Source organism: Saccostrea cucullata, unplaced genomic scaffold (assembly GCF_032062105.1).
Source record: "Saccostrea cucullata isolate Sc308-1 unplaced genomic scaffold, CSIRO_AGI_Scuc_v1 ctg3660, whole genome shotgun sequence".
In the NCBI taxonomy this organism is placed as follows: Eukaryota; Metazoa; Mollusca; class Bivalvia; order Ostreida; family Ostreidae; genus Saccostrea; species Saccostrea cuccullata.
The window spans coordinates 78,970-97,369 of record NW_026941063.1 but is presented as its reverse complement, the minus strand read 5'-3'; the positions used below and the strand labels follow the sequence as shown (position 1 = coordinate 97,369).

Below are 18,400 nucleotides of genomic sequence, written 5' to 3'. Positions count from 1 at the left end.
AAGTGGAGAAATTCTCCCCCAAAATTGCACCTTTTCTGCATTATGGGATCTGTAGCGTTATGGTAAAAGACAAATATATAAAACCATAACGTTACAGATATGCAAATATCACATATCTAGATGGTTGATCAAGATTTATTAAGTCAATGAAATACATTTTCAACATATACATACATATATGGTGTTTATAGTGTGTGGGAGTAAAGGAAGGATACATGTATACATGGATATATGTATTTTTAAAAATTCGTCACAGAGAAAGGCTCAGATAATACTACTTATGGGAATTCATTATTTAGTGTTGTGTTATTATTCTGACGCGAGGAGAAATTTGATACAAGGAACATTCTGCGCCAGTCTTTTCTCAAGCTATTTAAATGGCATATTTTACCTTTTGAATGCAGTAAAAAAATTCAAAATATTTTCATAGATATTGTCACAGATGAAAATGTACCATCGGACATTTTGACAATTACTTTGAATATTTCCAATTCAAAATTCTAACATCTGTTTTTGATTATTTGAGTCTTTTTTTTTAAATATTCAATTATCTTAATTAGCCATGAGTGATATGACCAGATGGACTGGGCTTTGTGTAACTTAATTATTATTTATTTAATCTCATAATCTTTAGCTTTACTTGTAAATCAAATTAACTCATGTCATATATTACTCAAACTTGTCAATTATCAACCATGTGTATAAATACAAATTTTTGTTAACTTTCGGAGAGTTGGAATCGGGACGCACTTGTCCTTGATGCTGTCCGACATTCTTTTTTAGCGCTTTTCATCGCGCTTTTTGGTTTACATTTAACTTAGATTGATCGGGCTTGTTGCCTTCTAGAATCAAATTACAACATTTTTTTTGTATGGAAATCTTCACTTTTTTGAACATACTTTGTAATTATTTTACCTTTTCCCGTCTTTAAGATTAATTACATATTTTATTTTTGTTTGTTCAAGATTTAATGCTCTTTTGCAGGAATCTGTTACGCATGTCAATGAAGCCATCCTTAAAGTTAATAAACCCTCCGTTCACTCATATGAAATTTTTCTTTGACTTTTATGATTTCCCAAAGGATATGTCTATACTAAATAAAAACTCAACAATTATAGCTTGGCTAGCGGTGCAAATTTTGACCAAAAAGGCAATTAAACTTGACAGATTTATAAAGGAATAATACACATTTGTGTTATTGGGAGTTATCTCTCTTATCGGAGTATCAATGTACCTTTAATCATGATGTTTGTGTAAATTGGCTCAAGATTTTTTTCCTTGTATGCGACTTTTTATGTTCGTATTTTTAGGGATATGTAACAAAGAAATTAGAGATGTCTGACTCATAAGCAATCGTGTTCTATATATTGCAATCAAAAAGTGGTGTTTTGAATGATCTTTTGCATTTTCTTTTTCAAGCTCACGCTTTATTGTAAAAAGGCTCAATAAATATTATAAAACAAGACAGACATAATATCCTTTAAATGCGCATTGCTTGGTTACGTGTTATTTGAGGGTTATCTAAAAAGCAGCATGTGAGTATTTTTTTTTTGCATATATTTTTTGTCATTATAATCCTACCTTCCAGCACAAAACAAATTAAAAAAAACAATTAAATATATTTACTGGACATGTTAAAATAAAGATATAATAACCTGTAATTGATGATTTAATCATTTCTCCATTTACCGTTCACGGTAACCCAGTCGGTAGAGCGCTCGCTCCGTGATCGGGAGGTCGTGAGTTCGAATCTCGGCCGCGGCTGACCTAAATCGATAAAAAAATGGGCAGCAACTGTTCCTTCCCCATGCGATCGGCACTTTGAAGTGAAAGTTGCGGGTCCTTTGGATGAGAACTTAAAAACCAACGCCCCGTGTCAGCGTCAGGCGTTGGCACGAAAAAGATCCCTCACTGCTCAATGGCCCTGAGTGCCGAGTAAAGGTCGAAATTTGAAGCCATTCACCAGCATACGGTGACGTCTCCATATGAGTGAAAAATTTTCGAGAGGGAAGTTAAGCAATATACAATCAATCAATCAAATAATTTCTCCATTCAATATTGAAGGAAGAAAGTCTTTGTATTTAACAAAAATATATTTTAAAAATTGTCTTTATTTTAACGAGTTCAGTCATTTAAGCTAATATAAACCAAGATCTAATTGTATTTAAAAGTCAGATTTAAAAACTGAAATACAGTGCTTAGTTTTTTTTTCTTCTTTAATAGCTAATTTGAATAGATATTTAACTATTACTTCCAGATTATTCTGGACAATTCGAATGGGTTGAAAACGCTGGAGATTGAGATGGTATTTACAAGCTTTGACCTTCCTCTGGTTGACTGAATCCACTCTGGAGGGAATTCCTCAGACGATTCTATTGTATTTTATTAAATATGAAAATGAAGATCTTAAAATCGGTAAGTGCATTTAAATAACATTGATAGATTGTCCCACTAAGATTAATATTGTAAAAGCTGGCACACATCCAAGATAAACTTCAGATAAAGAAACTTTTTTTCTCTATATACAGTAGTCGGGTATTGCTTTTTTGATATTATGAATTCTGCCAGGAAATACTAATGAGGCAATATTAAATCAAAACACAATGCACATGTATTATTCTCTACAAAATTTTAATCTGGCGATTTTCTGGATTTCTGATAACAAACTTTGATTTTTTTTTCTTTTACAGATTTGTACAACACACAGGATATTTCTCTAGTCATTAATTTCGTGTCCTCCCTTCTAAGTGTATTTTTTGCCACGAAGTACCTTAATAAAGACGAGGACCGAAGACTGAAATATACCAAAGAACTCTTACAAAATCGCTCAAAAATAAATGTGTATCGGTTTGGCGTAAAATTGCATATTCACTTGCTCTGTTGTTTGAAAGAGGTATAGAAATTTTTATTCGAATAGTTATGTTTGGTACATTTGCATCTGTTGTTGGATGGAAGCCAGCTTTATATGTTTTTATATGTCATCTCTTCATTCTTATGATCTTAACCATACTTTGTTTTCGAAAACTTAAACAAAATCACATTTTCTATGAAATCTGTACAAATAAACCTAGTTTTATATCCAGTCTATTAGTTGGTGTTGTCGCAAATATATTTTACTGTCATTCATGGACATTCCGTCAGTTGTATTTATTAATGGAAATAAAATGGGGGGAGGGGGGTTGAGATCAATTTAGTCCATTCTTTAGGAAAATCGCAGTATTTTTAAAGCTCAAAATTCACATATGTACACATATGTACACCAGTATTTTATATTTCTTTATATTTCTCCAATATTTATCTTCTCTATGTAGTTTTACTTTAATTTTCCTTTCTGATAACTGCTTATTTTGGGAATACTAGGTGTTATTCAGTGTGTATTTATAGATCAAGAGATAAAGGATATAAATATACATTCCATATATATCCAGAATTGCTAAGGATATCATGTCTCCTAAGTATAGAGTATACTTAACACACATGTGTATATATTTTATTTTTTTTCATTGATTTGTTTCTTTGTTTTTGGAAAATTATACAACAAGGCAAAATAAGAATCATGATTATACCCCCATCCGCTTGAAAAGTGGGAAGGTACACGAGAGAGATCAGTATGTCTACCGTCTGTTACGCTTTGGGGTGGCCATCTCTTATGCACAACAGTTACTGCTCTTTTACCACTGAATCAATTTCACAGAAACTTGTTACATGGTGTCATTGTGACCACCTATTCTACTTTTTGGTTAGAAACATATTTCGATTTTACCATAGCAAAAAATTGACACTGCCATTCTTTCTATGATAAAAGTATAGGGTATCCTTCTTTTATTCACAACTCCTCCTATACCACTGAATAGACTTTAATGATACTTTCACAGATTCTTTATTACAATATGCCATTGTGACCTCATATTTTACTTTTTGATTTGACACTACCAGAGTAAAACATGTCATCATAATCAAAAAGCTGTTGTCAGTGTTGAAGAAGACGATCACGAAGACGCTGGAAATATAATGTACTTCTTGACCGACTTCATACACTAGAGATCTATGAACCTTATCTGAGCAAATCGAGCATCTAATTTTTTTTTTTCAATCCAAGTATGTTTTCACTTTTTCACATAGGTATGCCGGAAAGATTCCGTATTGACTTTGTAAATGAAGGATAACACGTATTTTTTTTTTTTTAAATATTGCAATAGCTCAAAGCACAGGTAACATGCACATCGCCTTGAACAAACTGTTTGCATTGCATACTTCTGATTAGAATGTTATGCAATTTATGAATGACACACGCATTTTATCTCCTGACCAAGATGATACGGTTATTAAGAAAGTTGTATTGATCGAGACAAACCTCGACGTTGCAATTTTTGAACCTAAACCGAAAGTAAGTAAATCCACGTAGGGTGTTTTTTCTCACAAATAAACATACCATTAATTAATTAACATGGTTGATTTATTTTAAATATATATATTTATATATTTCAGATGGGTTCGCTATGTTCTGCAGGTAGGTAAATGCACTTATGGTACAATGTACGAAGGAAATTGATGTAAAATAAGTTATCCTGTCCTTTTTAATGTTTAAGAAAAAAATAAAATTATCGTAATACTATTTAGCATTATTCTATTAATAAAAATTTAATCATCAGAGAATTTGCGCATACATCAATTACATGTGGTATTTTTTTCATAGGTTAATAGCTCACTCCAAGTTTTTAAGTATAGAGAAAACACTAATTATTCTAATGCATGTTACATTCTTCAAAGTACACAAAGTACACGATATCTTCTTTTCGAAATTAATGTGTCAGCGAATTTTTCTAATAATCTCTGTATCGCGTTGTTTATTTTAGATTTACTACATGGAACAAAATACAAAATTTACGATATGATGAGTCATTATGCTGTATGTATTTACTCCCAGGTAGTAAATTCAAATTCATAGTTTAAAAAATCACTTTGATTTACTACGGTCAATAGTTTGATTTAGTAGTATTTAAAAAAATGATATTACGAAAACTATAGTTAACTGTACATGTAAAAATATAAAAACTGTTGTGAATACTTTTTAGGGTATACAGAATTTAGTAACAATTGTCCAGATTACTGAAGTTTTTCTTAAATAGTTTTAGGTTAAGTTAAGGAAGTAAAGGAGAATGAAATAAAATATTTTAAAAAAATGGGTTTTTTTGTTTACTTAACAAATATTGAATCTCTTAACTTGCTACAACTAAACATGATGATAAATTAGGTATGTTAAAATGAAAAAGCAGGTCGATACAGACATATCAATTAAATTATAATATGAAATGGTGCTATTTGTGACATGTACATTTTAAAATGAACATTTCAGATTCCTTAGTTTGCAAGTTGGTGTATGGAATCATAGCAGTGATTACGGCTGCCTTAATTTGTGGATTGCAAAGATGCTTTCGAAAAAAAAATCAAGAAATTGTTAGAAACCGATATCGGGGCTGGCAGGAGATATGCTGATTATCGATGCTCTACTACATCAGATCGGGCTGTTGCTACTTGTTATACCCAAGGAAATAACCTAGTTCAAATGAATTGGTTGAATGTATTGCATCCTACCCACATAAGTCAACAGCCTGGTGTTATTCATCAAACCCAGCATGTTACAGTGTTAAATCCTTTAAGCAATATACAGGTAGCAAACCAATCTTTCTTCCATACATATATATACAACTCAGAATTACCAATGCCGACACCTCTACCTCAGCAGATACGAATGAATCACATCATGCACATTCCAAATAACAAGGAAGATGGTCGGACTTTGAATCCATCTGCATCCAACATAAATCAGGAAAGCAGAAGTGTTCCGCGTCGTATTAATAATCGTGAAAGACCTGCAATTGAACAGAGGACAACAGATAGTGGAGATTCATCCTGTCCCAATTTCTGGCGTTTCGTTTTTTTTTTTGTCTTATGTCTCTTTACCTTTATGATTTTTTGCTGATGGTGTATTATCATCAGAGTATTTTATCAGAGGAGAGTTTAAGGATTTCATATTGTCGATAGCACCAGGTGCAACTTCAGTTTTATTTTCGATACCAATTCTTCTTTATCTTCCAATAACACATATTGGGCTACCCTGTTGCTTTGGGTTTCTGATCCTGGTAACTTCACCTTTAGCTAAGGCGATGATGTAAGTTTTTTTTAAAATTACAGCTGTAAATTTCATTTAATTAATGCAAAGTGAATTATGCGAAGATGCTACATAATTATATATTAAACTTGCGATCGAACAATGTCTACATGCAGATTAACTATGTTGACAGGCAAGTAGTTCATCCCTTTACAGAATCAGTTGCTCATACATGTAGCTTACTTGCAAACGCTTTTCAAGGATATGATTTTGCAAGATTAACAGTATTACGAAAACATGCGACTTATTCATGTATGCATTGTGCATAAGAATCAATTATAAAATGCATAATAATTTCCACATTTTTTCAGCTATGGTTGGATAGTAAATATAGGTGAGAAATCCTGGCGAAAAAGATGGTACCTCCAAGCTCTTACATTCCTGCAGCTTTTGGAAGTATGCATCGAAGGAATTCCGCAATTCATTTTCGAGTATTACATTTTCCTGACAGAGAGTCAAACATTATTCCAAAGTAAGACTTTTAAAAAAGTTCATTGAAGACATAATTTCAAATTATTTTGCATGTACTTATCAATGAGTTATTTAAATATCTGTATTAAAAGCATAACATTTATTTCAAAATTAGAAATTATCTCTCGTGCAAAAAATTTCTAGTCCTTCTACGTCTTTGCCTACCGTAATCAATTTAATTTTTTTAACGTTCACTTAAGAAATATGATTTGTCAAAATATCCATCTAGTGCCTAAAAATCGTCCACGTATAACAATTCTTTAAATAGTTTCCGTTTGCAATGCATAAAGATCATGAACACTTTTAGTATGTAGAAAGATATTCATTTTTTTATATTATGTAAAAAACTGTACATTGCTGTTTGCAGGTTTACAAAGCATACAGAAGTGGTTCGCCCTTGTGTCCATTTTAACCGTGTCACTCTCCATCACATCTGCTACAACAACTTTAGACAGAGAGGAGGATTCAAGATCAGTGTATGATGAGAAATTTAAAAAGAGAATTCAACATGCTGAGAAAGAATATTACTGGAAGAACTATAAGGAGAAAAATAAAAATCTATGGTATATTTATTTTGTCATTGTGTATATTGGAAGGGCTTTTGAGTTTATTCCAAGATGTATCATTTACACAAAGTTTATACAAGAATTTGGCTTGAAGTCATTTGGATACTTCGCTGGTATTTACATTTTCATATTATTATTATCTCCAGTGAATTGTTTAAGAAAGATATATTCAGAGTATTCAAACGATACTTGTATTAAGCCACTCATCATTATAAGTACTATAGTTGGTGAATTGCAAACTTTTTCTTTTGCTACGAATGGTTATTTCGATTTCAATGGACGAAAAAAGAGTTGTATATACGATACTATGCATTATTTTACATTGTTAATTTGGCTCTTTGTATTGCTAATACAACTTTTGCCGGTGGATTGACGATGTATCTGATCCTATTTCCCACGACAGTTATTCCTCAGATTATACTACTTCTACTCCGCGTACATTTGAGGCAAAAAATGAAAAGTAGCATCAGCTGAAAACCTTTTTAACATTTTGGACAAATTATTTGAACAATTCTTCTTTTTCAATTCGAATTCAGAAAGCTTTTTTTTTATCCTGAGCTCCGTGTATCGACTGAATTTGTAGTAACGCGATTACCTCCCAGTGATCTCATTGTTTTATCCTGAGCTCCGTGTATCGACTGAATTTGTAGTAACGCCATTACCTCCCAGTGATCTCATTGTTTTATCCTGAGCTCCGTGTATCGACTGAATTTGTAGTAACGCGATTACCTCCCAGTGATCTCATTGTTTTATCCTGAGCTCCGTGTATCGACTGAATTTGTAGTACGCGCGCGTACTACCTCCCAGTGATCTCATTGTTTTATCCTGAGCTCCGTGTATCGACTGAATTTGTAGTAACGCGATTACCTCCCAGTGATCTCATTGTTTTATCCTGAGCTCCGTGTATCGACTGAATTTGCGTACTACCTCCCAGTGATCTCATTGTTTTATCCTGAGCTCCGTGTATCGACTGAATTTGTAGTAACGCGATTACCTCCCAGTGATCTACATTGTATCTTACTACACTGAAGGATAAACTCCTCTCAAAAATTTATTAGACTGATTAAGTGGATGTTTAGCAAGAAATTTCACCAGCATTTCTTCTTTATCTGCCCATAAAAAATTTCACTATGACCGATTTGGCATTGAATTTTATAGCACAACTGCCCTCATTCACTAGACGTTTCCAACATGTACATCCACCACGAAAGAGTTACGTCAAGTAATTGCTATAACAAATATTAATTGCTTGTATTTTTAAAAAAAAAATCACCAGCTATTAATTAGATTGATTTATTGACTCACATTTTCACATCCTTTAATATACCTTTCAAAAGTTTCATATAAAGTAGCTACAGAACTGTAGCTCTCTGCTTGAGAAAATTCGGACAGATAAAGCAGAGGGCTACAGATCCAAGAGTTGTAAAAATCTTCGAATTTCGCCGACGATATTTTGTCGCTAATTTAGGCATTTATTTCATGAGTTTCAGTCTTCTCTGGCTTTTAGAATGGTATCCGATAATTGATAATGTATCCAAGTCTTTTTTTAATGCTTAATTTACCTTTTAACGGTCTGGAACAGTCCTGTAAATAGTTGTGTAATGTTGGTTTAAAATAGTTCTATTTCGATGTCCGTAACTACAAACAGGATTTTTATTTTACTGTTGATAGGCAGTTTAATTATCTGGAATTGAATTTAAATGTATGATTAATTATTAAATACGAATTTCAAAGCTTTGAAAAGTATCAAATACAAGGAAATTACCGGAAGTGAGCGATAAAGAAATCGTCGGCGTAAATCGAAGGGTTTTTCAAAGCTAGGATCTGTATCTCTTTGCTTTATCTGCCCGAATTTTCTCAAGCAGAGGGCTAAAGTTGTGTGGCAATATATATAGGTGCTCTAATTATTGATTGAATTTTCTTTGATGTTGATTTACATCCGCTTTGTGAATTTTTTAAACTAAAAATTATAATAGGTCACTCCTTATTTTCTTTCAGTAGTAATCAGACAGCATTTCTTCCCTTAACATAGAAACACGCAATATTATCATTAAAAATCTCCCTCTTATTCATATGAAAAATAGCCTAGAATATAAAATGTGCATAGTCTTTTTTTCTTTAAATCCTTCGATATCTCTCTGAAAATAGTATACTTGGATCACTGAGTAAAAAGCACGTCACCAATTTACGTTTTTAATTACACTGCATTTTTTAATCTTCCTATACAATTAGGAAGAGAATGTGTATGTTTCAATTTTCCTTTATGTGTGCTTTTGTTTAGCAGAATTGTTTTCTGTTCTGTTTCTTGATTATAATGATGGGTATTATTTATACAAATTTTATGCTGACGTGCTTTTTTTTCCTTTAATGTTGAGATGTATTTCATTGAAATTGTAATCTCTGACAAACTGATGTAAGATACATTGATACTCTGATAAGAGAGATAACTATTACAGACACAAATGTCTATTATTCCCTTATAAATTTGTCAAGTTTAAGTGCCTTTTTTGTCAAATTTTGCCCGGCAAACTATGTCATAATTGTTTGTATTTTATTCAGCATATACATTTCCTTTGGAAAATCTTAAAGAAAACACTAATATACTGCAGTAAGTGAGCAGAGGGTTTATGAACCTTTATATTATTTGTTTTGTTTTGCACATAATCTCCAAAGATTTGTATCACCATTTCCGCACATTCTATGCTTTGTTGTACATGTATAAATTTAAAAAAGTCGTCTATGCAATATCTTTTTTTAAATAATTGATTTAATACCAAATCAATTAGAATACACATAAAAATTAATAACTGAAGGTGTTCAATATATTGGTACATGTATATCTTATCTTTATTAAATCTTGAGCTTTCATTGTCCCTGAAACAGCAATGTTCCATGTATATGGAGACAAGGTTATCTATCATGGTGAATCAATACCCACCAGCTTAGAGGATTCTATACTTAGTATTTTATAGATGTCCCTTACAACAAATTTACAACTAGGGTTGCATTCTGTGCGTTATAAAAAATAAGTATATTTGACATACTTGGTAATGCAATTTTTATTATTATTTTTCCTCAAATTGTCATCTTTTTTAAATTTACTCTTTATATCAGTTTTGCTGTAATGCTTTTTATGCATACATTTGCACTATGTAATGTAACTTTATCAAATCTATTTTAGATCAATTAATCATTTTCCCCTTTGAAATTTGCATTTTAAAATTTATGATGAATAAAAACCAGTTTTAAAGAGGCATCAGTTTTTACTAGCATGATAGAAATTTTAAAATGTTTCAATTGATTTCCTTTTTTTGACATCGAAATATAATGTTTACTCACTGCAACTGATCCTAAATCGTTGAGATAGGTAGCTTTTCAACAATTGATTATTTACATCGTAATCAACTGGCTACATGTCATAAATAGTGAGACTGAGATTTCAAACGTGTACGTGAACGCGTACGTCTAGTAGGAGAAAAACCTAAATTTCGTGTGTATTACGTCATCAATTTTAGTGACGTCAAGATTACTACACGTTCTTAGAACTTGTAGAGTGGCATCTACACGTAAGTGAAAACGTGTAACTTTAGTTATAAAAATCGGTCAATTTATGGGTGAAAATGTATTTGTTATATACATATATTATTTAAGATGTTTAGTTTTATGAGCACTTAATTTAATCGTGTTTTGTTAGCTACATAAAATCAATTTGACGTAACAAAACTTCTAAAAAGTTGTTACAGAGACTCCGATCGCGGTGTACAAGTACATGTTACACGTCAAAAAAATCTCAACAGACAAATTACAAAAACGTGTACGTGTACGTCAAAATTGATGCACAAGTACACGTTTAAAATCTCAACCTCTCTAATATGTCCTTTCTGTTAAAAAAAAATATTGGAGAATTTCAGATGAGTATTGCATAAAACTTCAGATAAACAGTAAATAAAAAGTTATAATTAGTGTTAAGATTTCCATTTCAATATTCTATAACGATTAAAAAATAAAAACCAGATTAAATACTGGCCTCTACTCCTGGTATAAGTGTATTCATGTCTAGTCAGCCTTTCCAAACACGAATGTACGAACAAAGCAAACTGCTAATATTGAAAAACATTAAAATCGTGCGATTAAAAATATAAGCAGACTACAAAGACTCTTGTTTTTTTAATACACTCAACAAGAAAAAAAGAAGAGCATATTCAGATTTAACATTGTCTGTTCAAAACTTAGAGTGTGTTATGTAAAAAATCAAACAATAATAATTATCAAGGTTGTATCTTACTGACATATGTAAAATACAGTTATACACATTACAAAGTTTATGAATATTGTTAAGTATAATGTCATTAATAATGACTTATGTCAGAAAAATATATTACTATAGGTACAATCAGAAAGTCAATTATCATCATTGATAATGTCCACCTGTTCATAATCAAAATATAAACAGGTCCGTACCAGTGAATAGGTTGAAAGAAAATGATCAACAATCGACGTATTAAGGTAATTTGGAAGAGAAATACAATGAAATAAACTAAAATAAGTCTCAACAACAAAATTAGGAGAAGATATAAAAGTTTATGAACACCTGTATAAGATACGGAGTGCTTTTCAAACATGTAAACGTATTGTTCGGATTGTATATTGCTATACTGGAAACTCCGATGATAACAAACAATATCATAATTATCTTGATTGCTTTAAAAAGATAAAATTTATGTTTAAAAATATTTCTTTTCAATGGTAACAGAAAATAAACTAGGTATAAGTAGAGGCAAAGAAAGATACATTACAATAGAACCAGAAAACTGTTTGTCCTGCTTGATTTGAAATATGACAAAAGATCATTTTCAGAAAAACCATTAAAAAAGATATTTTCTCCGAAAAACATAAAAGTGATTATTTCTCTGCATATAAGCTACTTCGAGTAGATGTATTTTCAATTCCTCCGAACAAAACAGAATTTACCCAACTACACAACTCCAACGTCAATTTATGCAACATAGGAACAGACACTATATCGATGTCCAAAATACAGCCAGTCTTAAAAGATTGAAGGCTACACACTGCAGAATTATGTTCTCGTTTTTCAAAACGTTTCATTTCAGTATAAGCACTCCCTATTATAACATAATAAAACCACAATTCGAAAGAAATAAAAAGAAAAGCCAAAGTCATCAGAAAACATGTTTCTTTTTTATAAAGCGCCTTGTTTTTGGATAACCTAATAATTGTTCTCCCCTTTCAATTCCACTTTCGTTCATAGATAGAGAGAAAGTTCTGAAAGTGTCTAAAGGTAGATATCCGTCATTGCATCGTATGCGTGGATCTGCACCATGCTGTATCAGAAATTCCACAGCATCAAGGCATTTTGTTACGTTTGACATCCGTGTTATAATGGAATACAATGGAGTATTCCCATAAATGTCGATGGAATTCAAACCATTTCTGCAACTAACTAACAAATTAGTTGCAGCATGGATAAACTTAAAGGATGTAAAAAACAGTAGGGATTTTTTTCAAGTTCTTAAACGTAGGACAACATATAAATTTTCCATCATAAGATTGTTCAATGTTAGAACTCAAAAGAATTTCAATCATACTTTTACTACTGGCAAAACGAATCGAAGTCCTATCCTTTATATCTCTTTGAAATGGATTAGCACCAAAACATATCAATATTTTTATCGCATCGACAGCATCACATATTGAGGCTTTATGAAGCAAAGATAGACCTACATGTAAAGGATTTCCATTAAAATTTGCCAACATTGCCACGTCTACACGCCATTGCAGTACAAGATATTTAAAAAATCATTATGTTTAAAGTTCACAGACTAAAAAAACATGCAGTATCGATATCCGGAATACTTAATTTGGCGTATTCTCGAGAGCATGATAAAATTAAATATATATATATATATATATATATATATATATATATATATATATATATATATATATATATATATATATATATATATATATATATATATATATATATATATATATATATATATATATATTGTTCATTAAGCTTTCAAACACTTTTCTCTAGAAAAAAATATATAATACATGTATTCATTGATAAAAACACCACAAGCACAGATCTCACTTTTATGAATCTATCAATAGTCTCTCCATTGACGTATAAATCTTTTCTTTTTTAAAAAATATGTTGTGAAGGTCTATTTTAGGTGTGGAAAAAAATGACAAAAAAATTCAAAATATTTTTTTGTTTTCTTTCGAGATCACGGATTCCAAGCCTTTTTTGATTTGATATTTATAAATTATACTAAATAGGCAGAAATAGAAAGATATACTGGTGCACTTGGTGAGTGACTATTTCTCATGTGGGCATCATCCTGGAAAAAAATCAAAATAACCAAATTTGTATAACTAGGGAAGAATTTGCTGGAAAATGAATCATATTTCAATTGTATTTCTTGATTCACTAAAGGTGTAATTGTTGAGTGATGAAAAAGTAATGAATGTTACGGGATCTTCTTTAAAACCTTTCAGAAAATTTTCTTTTTGATGTTGATTGTTGATTTTTTTTTTTTAATTCGAATTTTATCTGTAATAAGTTTTGGAATTAGTAATGACGAATTAAATTTGTTCGAATAGTTATTTATAATTGATCAAATTGGTATAAAGGAGTAGAAAATCTAGATTTCACTGATGTTTGATTTGTTTCGATGAATTCTTAAATTTGTTATAAAATTGACTTCCATTATCAATTCTATCAATAAGGACATAGTATAAAAATAAAACAGATCAAAATTATCATAACGAATTAAAAGAAATTAATTCGTTATATTAATCGTTATATCAAATTCAGAAATATATGTTTTAAATGTCGAAATGGATTCCTTAGAATAGCTAAATTATCATTAACAAATAGCTCCTGGTGGCGTTTTTTGAGTTTTAGAGTTTATTAAAAGCCTTTATAAAAACTAAATAAAAGATGTCCGCTCTATTTGCCATGCCTGTTCAATGCAAGTACTGTCATTTAAACTCAATATTTTAAGAATGATCAAGATCGATCATCTGTACTTTTTTCATGACACATGTTTATATATAAAAAAATAATAAAACCATAACAAGGTACAATATATGTAAATCAATATTTTCCAAAAAAATCTTCAGAGTCCAAGACATATGAGGGCTCTTCAATAAATAATGTCCTCGGTGCTCGGAAAGAAGCAAATGGATTTAGTCTTCATGATTTTACTTATTAATTTCTTTTAATTAAAACACATGTCCGTAACATTTTAACCAATTTCTGATTGTTTTTAGAACTCATTTTTGGGGTATAACCCTTAAACCCCAGTCACATTTCCAAAAACGACGAACCGCCGACGGGTTTTGAAGCAAAAATGGGATTCTTCGGGTGACACTCGTCAGTTCATCGGCCGTTGTCTTGGCCAATTTTGACCTCTTTTTTTGTCGGCCGACCAATTTTGTGTCCATCGGTCCAAGTTATAATTTTTTATGCGTCGGTGGCCGATTCCTTCAATTGAAGTTATCCGTCGACCAACCTTTGATCATCGTCCGACCATCGGCGGTCAGTTTATAAAGTCGGTTGTCCGTCGTTGTTCAATAAGGGTGTTTAAAATTTCGGCCGACGCTTAAAATCAAACTGTAGCTCAGAGCTCGATGATCGGGCGACGATTGGCCGACTTGTGAATATTTAACCTAGTAAGGATACATAACAGAAACAAAATTTTGATGCATGGATTAATATAAATTTCTTGAACGGAAATAACATGAATAATTAATCCGTAAGATATAAAGAAATCTAAAGTATTATTTGCTGCTTAGATATGCACCATTTGTCATTTTTATGCAATTCCACACAAAATTTTGCACACATTTTCAACTTTGCCTTGCAAACATTACTCACGTCACCTATCGGAATATAGATCTATGAAAAAATATTGCTGAATTTTAAAGAAAAAAGATTTTTTGTGCTATTTGTCCAAGTCATCGGTGTCCCTAGGAATTAATGTGACTGCTCCGTGTCGCCCGATACTGTATCGGCCGATCATGTTCTTTCAGCCAACAAGACCACAAAAATTTAGTCGCCCGACCATCGGCTTAAATGTGACCTAGGCATTAGTATACTGGAAAATGGCAGATACCTATGATTTCCTGGACTTGTTTCTTCCTTCTGAAAGGTGTTTTTCAAGTTTGGAAATAGAAACAAGACAAAAGGTCATAGATCTGGCGAATATTGTTAATGTGAAAAAAAACATTGACTTTCTGTCTATCCCGAAAACTCCTTTATGCCTAGGTCACATTTAAGCCGATGGTCGGGCGACTATATTTTTCTGGTCTTGTCGGCTGAACTAACATGATCGACCGACACAGTATCGGCGACACGGAGCAGTCACATTATTTCCTAGGGACACCGATGACTTGGATAAATAACACAAAATTTTTTTTCATAGATCTATATTCAGATAGGTGACGTGAGTAATGTTTGCAAGGCAAAGTGGCAGAATCTTATAAAATTGTGACTCAATGTTGAAAATGTGTGTAAAATTTTGTATGGAATTGCATAAAAATATCTTCAAGATTTCTTCATATCTTACAATTATTTTTGTTATTTCCGTTTAAAAAACATATATCAATCCATGCATCAAAATTTTGTTTGTGTGATGTATCCTTAATAGGTTCAATATTCAATAGTCGGCCAATCGTCGCCCGATCATCGGGCTCTGAGCTACAGTTTGATTTTATCCATCAGCCGAAATTTAAAACATCTTTATTGTCCAACGACGACGACCGACTAAAGTATAATGCCTAGGTCACATTTAAGCCGATGGTCGGGCGACTAAATTTTTCTGGTCTTGTCGGCTGAAAGAACATGATCGGCCGATACAGTATCGGGCAACACTGAGCAGTCACATTAATTCCTAGGGACATCAATGACTTGGATAAATAACACAAAAAATCTTTTTTCTTTAGAATTCAGCAATATTTTTTCATAGATCTATATTCAAATAGGTGACGTCAGTAATGTTTGCAAGGCAAAGTGGCAGAATCTTATAAAATTGTGACTCGATGAATGTTGAAAATGTGTGCAAAATTTTGTATGGAATTGCATAACAACGACAAATGGTGCATATCTAATCAGCAAAGAATACTTTAAAGATTTCTTTATATCTTACGGATTAATTATTCATGTTATTTCCGTTCAAAAAATTTATATCAATCCATGCATCAAAATTTTGTTTGTGTTATGTATCCTTACTAGGTTAAATATTCACAAGTCGGCCAATCGTCGTCCGATCATCGAGCACTGAGCTACAATTTGATTTTAACCGTCGGCCGAAATTTTGAATACCCGTACTGTCGAATGACGGACGACCGACTTTATAAACTGACTTCCGATGGTCGGACGATGATCGAAGGTTGGTCGACGGATAACTTCAATTGAAGGAATCGGCCACCGACGCATAAAAAATTATAACTTGGACCGATAGACACAAAATTGGTCGGCCGACAAAAAAAGAGGTCAAAATCGGGCAAGACAACGGCCGATGAACTGACGACTGTCACCCGAAGAATCCCATTTTTGCTTCAAAACCCGTCGGCCGTTGGTCATTTTTGGAAATGTGACTGGGGTTTAATATGTATTTTGATGCACTATAGAGTCATCGGACAGAGAATTGCGCCATCTTTGAAAAAATAAAACCATTAAATATACAAATGAGATCCTAGTAATAATTTGTACTGATAGAATTTTGTTTTACCATCCAACAATATCTTCTATTTTTTAATTCTATTTGGAATGAAACTTTTTAAAACGTCGAAGTTAAAACCGTGCATCATACATTTAAAAAATAAACTTTTTTTGTTTAAAAAAAAAATCAAACATTTACGATCAGTAAAGAAAAATAAAACTATTTTACCTTAAGTCGGTGAGGGAGCCTAGTATTTTGAGCAAAAAATTTCCAATAACCATCCCAAAAAATATTAATTTAAATTCATAACTTAAAGGAATCTAAAGATACACGTATTTGCATTTTCTCGATTTCTCTTAATGTATGGGGATTTGTAAAAGTACAGAAAATGTTACGATTGATCCTAAAATGTGTTTTTTTTTAGCAATGCAACTTGGTGTTAGATAATATTCAGTAAAGTAACCACGCCATTTTTCTTAAAACGTTTTGTGTTGCCTTTTATCTGCCATCGCTGGATAATGTGACTAAGAGAGCGTTATATAAGTCTCCAGCATTGACAGTTTTTTAGGTAATATTTGTCTTTCTATGCTGAAATTGGAATTCAGTCATTTGTTTCACTTTCGGAAACCTAATCCCTGTAAATATGATTCATTTTCAGCGGATTTATATATTTTTTAAAAAATGTGTGCATGCCTTCAATTGAAGGAATCGGCCACCGACGCATAAAAAATTATAACTTGGACCGATAGACACAAAATTGGTCGGCCGACAGAAAAAGAGGTCAAAATCGGCAAAGACAACGGCCGGTGAACTGCCGACTGTCACCCGAAGAATCCCATTTTTGCTTCAAAACCCGTCGGCCGTTGGTCGTTTTTTCGAAATGTGACTGGGGTTTAACTATTCAGGGCGTACGGGTTTGGACGCTGTCATGAAGAAATTTAATGTAAAAGATTCCTAATTCTGGGTCCTTCCTCCAATAAATCTTTCGATTTTTTTGCAAAAAAATTGCTTTCTAGACTCCTCCAGAAATTAAACTGTCTCCCCGAGTACGAGTTTGAACAACAACAATGCCACTAATATTTAAGAAAATTGCATATAAATCTGTCTTTGTGATGTTGCATATCTTTGCTCTTGTCAGACCTTTGCTGTTTTTATCAAGTACATCTTTATGGTAAATTTTGTTTTGAGGGTTTTAAGCAATAGATCCATGTTCCATTATCTGTTTGAATATCAAACAAACGTGTATAACTACAAGTACTGATATTTTAAAATATTTACATTTCCAATGTCTTTGTCCGAGATAAAATTACCAATTGTAAATGTAATTGATTTCCTCATGAATGCTTTGGCGCGGTTCCAAAAAAACCACGTGCAAGGCGGGACAACACCTAGAGAGAAGCAGGCTTGGAGCCCGTGGATTGGCGGAATCAAAGCATGTAAATATAAGGAATAACTGTCAGATTTTTCGAATTCATGAAGATGATCAATGGATTGGC

At 32.1% G+C, this 18,400-nt stretch overlaps 1 protein-coding gene across 1 annotated transcript; it reads left to right on the top strand.

Moving 5' to 3' along the window:
- Positions 1–5,902: 5,902 nt before the first annotated feature.
- On the top strand, positions 5,903–7,805 carry LOC134257043 (uncharacterized). The gene is made up of 3 exons (XM_062739697.1): positions 5,903–6,172; positions 6,484–6,644; positions 7,011–7,805. The coding sequence occupies exons 1-3, from the start codon at positions 6,168–6,170 to the stop codon at positions 7,580–7,582; spliced, it is 738 nt and encodes a 245-aa protein (XP_062595681.1). The 5' UTR covers positions 5,903–6,167; the 3' UTR covers positions 7,583–7,805.
- The last annotated feature ends 10,595 nt before the right edge of the window (positions 7,806–18,400 follow it).

Bases quoted from the DNA above. Each gene is read 5' to 3' on its own strand.
- LOC134257043 (XM_062739697.1), top strand. The intron at 6,645-7,010 runs GTAAGACTTTTA...TGCTGTTTGCAG, and splicing joins GAGTCAAACATTATTCCAAA to GTTTACAAAGCATACAGAAG.